Below are 1,510 nucleotides of genomic sequence, written 5' to 3'. Positions count from 1 at the left end.
ATGTAAATTTTCTTGACTTACTTCTTGAACATGATTGGTTAGAGAAAAAGAAAAAGTGCTAGTGTTCACAATGAGATGTTAATGTTCAATGAACTGCTTTTGGTGGTTGGTTTCAATTTAACAAAACATTAAAAAAAATGATTTTATATTCGATGATCAATACCAGATGTTGAAATGTACACACACATAAAAAGAGATCCAAATAAAATAATAATAATCACATGTATTCAATCATCACATATAACTCCTTTCCTTAAAAAAATAAAAGACTTAACTTTTCCCTTCACTCTTGCTCCTCCACCCACACATTGAATCTCCAACATCACGAGAGAATCCGACACAATTATGCCCATTTCCCCATTTTCCCATAAAAAGAATTTTGTATCCCAATCTTTCTTGCCTGGCACCAAGAAAATACAATGCATCAAAGCCCAATGGAGCTTCTTAAGAAGCAAAAGCTTCCTCCAACAAGATGCAGATCATCACCATCCTCAATCACATCATCCTTTTGTTGCAATTGTAGGCTAAGTGACTCTTCCCCTGAACATCACAGCTCCAATATCTCAAGTCTAGCCCATGCCATGGTTCAGGAGAGGCTTGACCAAATAATCAGAGAGACGCAACTGGAAGCCATGACATCAGAAGAGAGGAGAAGAAAAACAAGAAGAAGAAGTAATAGTGTTGATCATATTAACAGTCGTCGACAGTTCATTGTGATGGTGGCTATGGAGAAGTCTTCCCACGATCCAAGACAAGATTTTAGAGAGTCCATGACAGAGATGATATCTGCAAACCGCATATATCAGCCTAAGCATCTAAGACAACTTCTTAATTGTTTTCTTTCCATGAATTCATCTGATTTTAGGGGAATTATTCTCCAGGTATTCCATGAAGTCTGCTACGATGTATTCTTATCCACCTCTGGTAATTAATTATTAATAATCTAAATATATGTTGTAGTTCGATTTAAAGTGGTTTAGTTAAGAAAATTAATTATTAAATTGTAAAATTAATTATTAAATTGTAAAATTAATTAACTAATATTTCATTCTTTCACCAGACCTATAGTCTATAGAATCCTTTCCCATCTTCCATCCTTGGAGTAATGGTTTAGTTAAGGGAGTGTAATACTATTTACAGTCATTTTAAATTCCACTATTCCAAAGTATTCATGTGCATGGAGGCATTTGGGTCCCTAGGTGTTAACCAGGATCATAGAGCTAGAGAAATGGTGGGACATCTCGTCGATGACCACTGGAAAGTAGGTGAGATCGGTGAAGCCTTAAGTAGGAAGCTCACAAGCTAATGCGAAGTCTGTCTCACTGAAAAGAAAGGATTTTCTATGAACTTGAGCAAAGATTATATCTCGGTGTATCACCCTTGCAGTTTCAAAAAATTCATTGACTACATTGTAGTCAATGGCATAACGGTTTTCAAGGAATCTCCTAAGGCCAGAGCTTTCGAGAGCTCGAAAGATACATTGGACTTCATTGTCCTCGGATTGGGAAAC

At 36.2% G+C, this 1,510-nt stretch overlaps 1 protein-coding gene across 1 annotated transcript; it reads left to right on the top strand.

The window, feature by feature from the left end:
* Positions 1-434: 434 nt before the first annotated feature.
* On the top strand, positions 435-1,306 carry LOC124924586 (probable transcription repressor OFP9). The gene is made up of 2 exons (XM_047464603.1): positions 435-924; positions 1,167-1,306. The coding sequence occupies exons 1-2, from the start codon at positions 435-437 to the stop codon at positions 1,304-1,306; spliced, it is 630 nt and encodes a 209-aa protein (XP_047320559.1).
* Positions 1,307-1,510: the final 204 nt, after the last annotated feature.

This window comes from Impatiens glandulifera, chromosome 2, assembly GCF_907164915.1.
Source record: "Impatiens glandulifera chromosome 2, dImpGla2.1, whole genome shotgun sequence".
Taxonomy (NCBI): Eukaryota; Viridiplantae; Streptophyta; class Magnoliopsida; order Ericales; family Balsaminaceae; genus Impatiens; species Impatiens glandulifera.
This window is presented reverse-complemented; position numbering and strand designations above follow the sequence as displayed.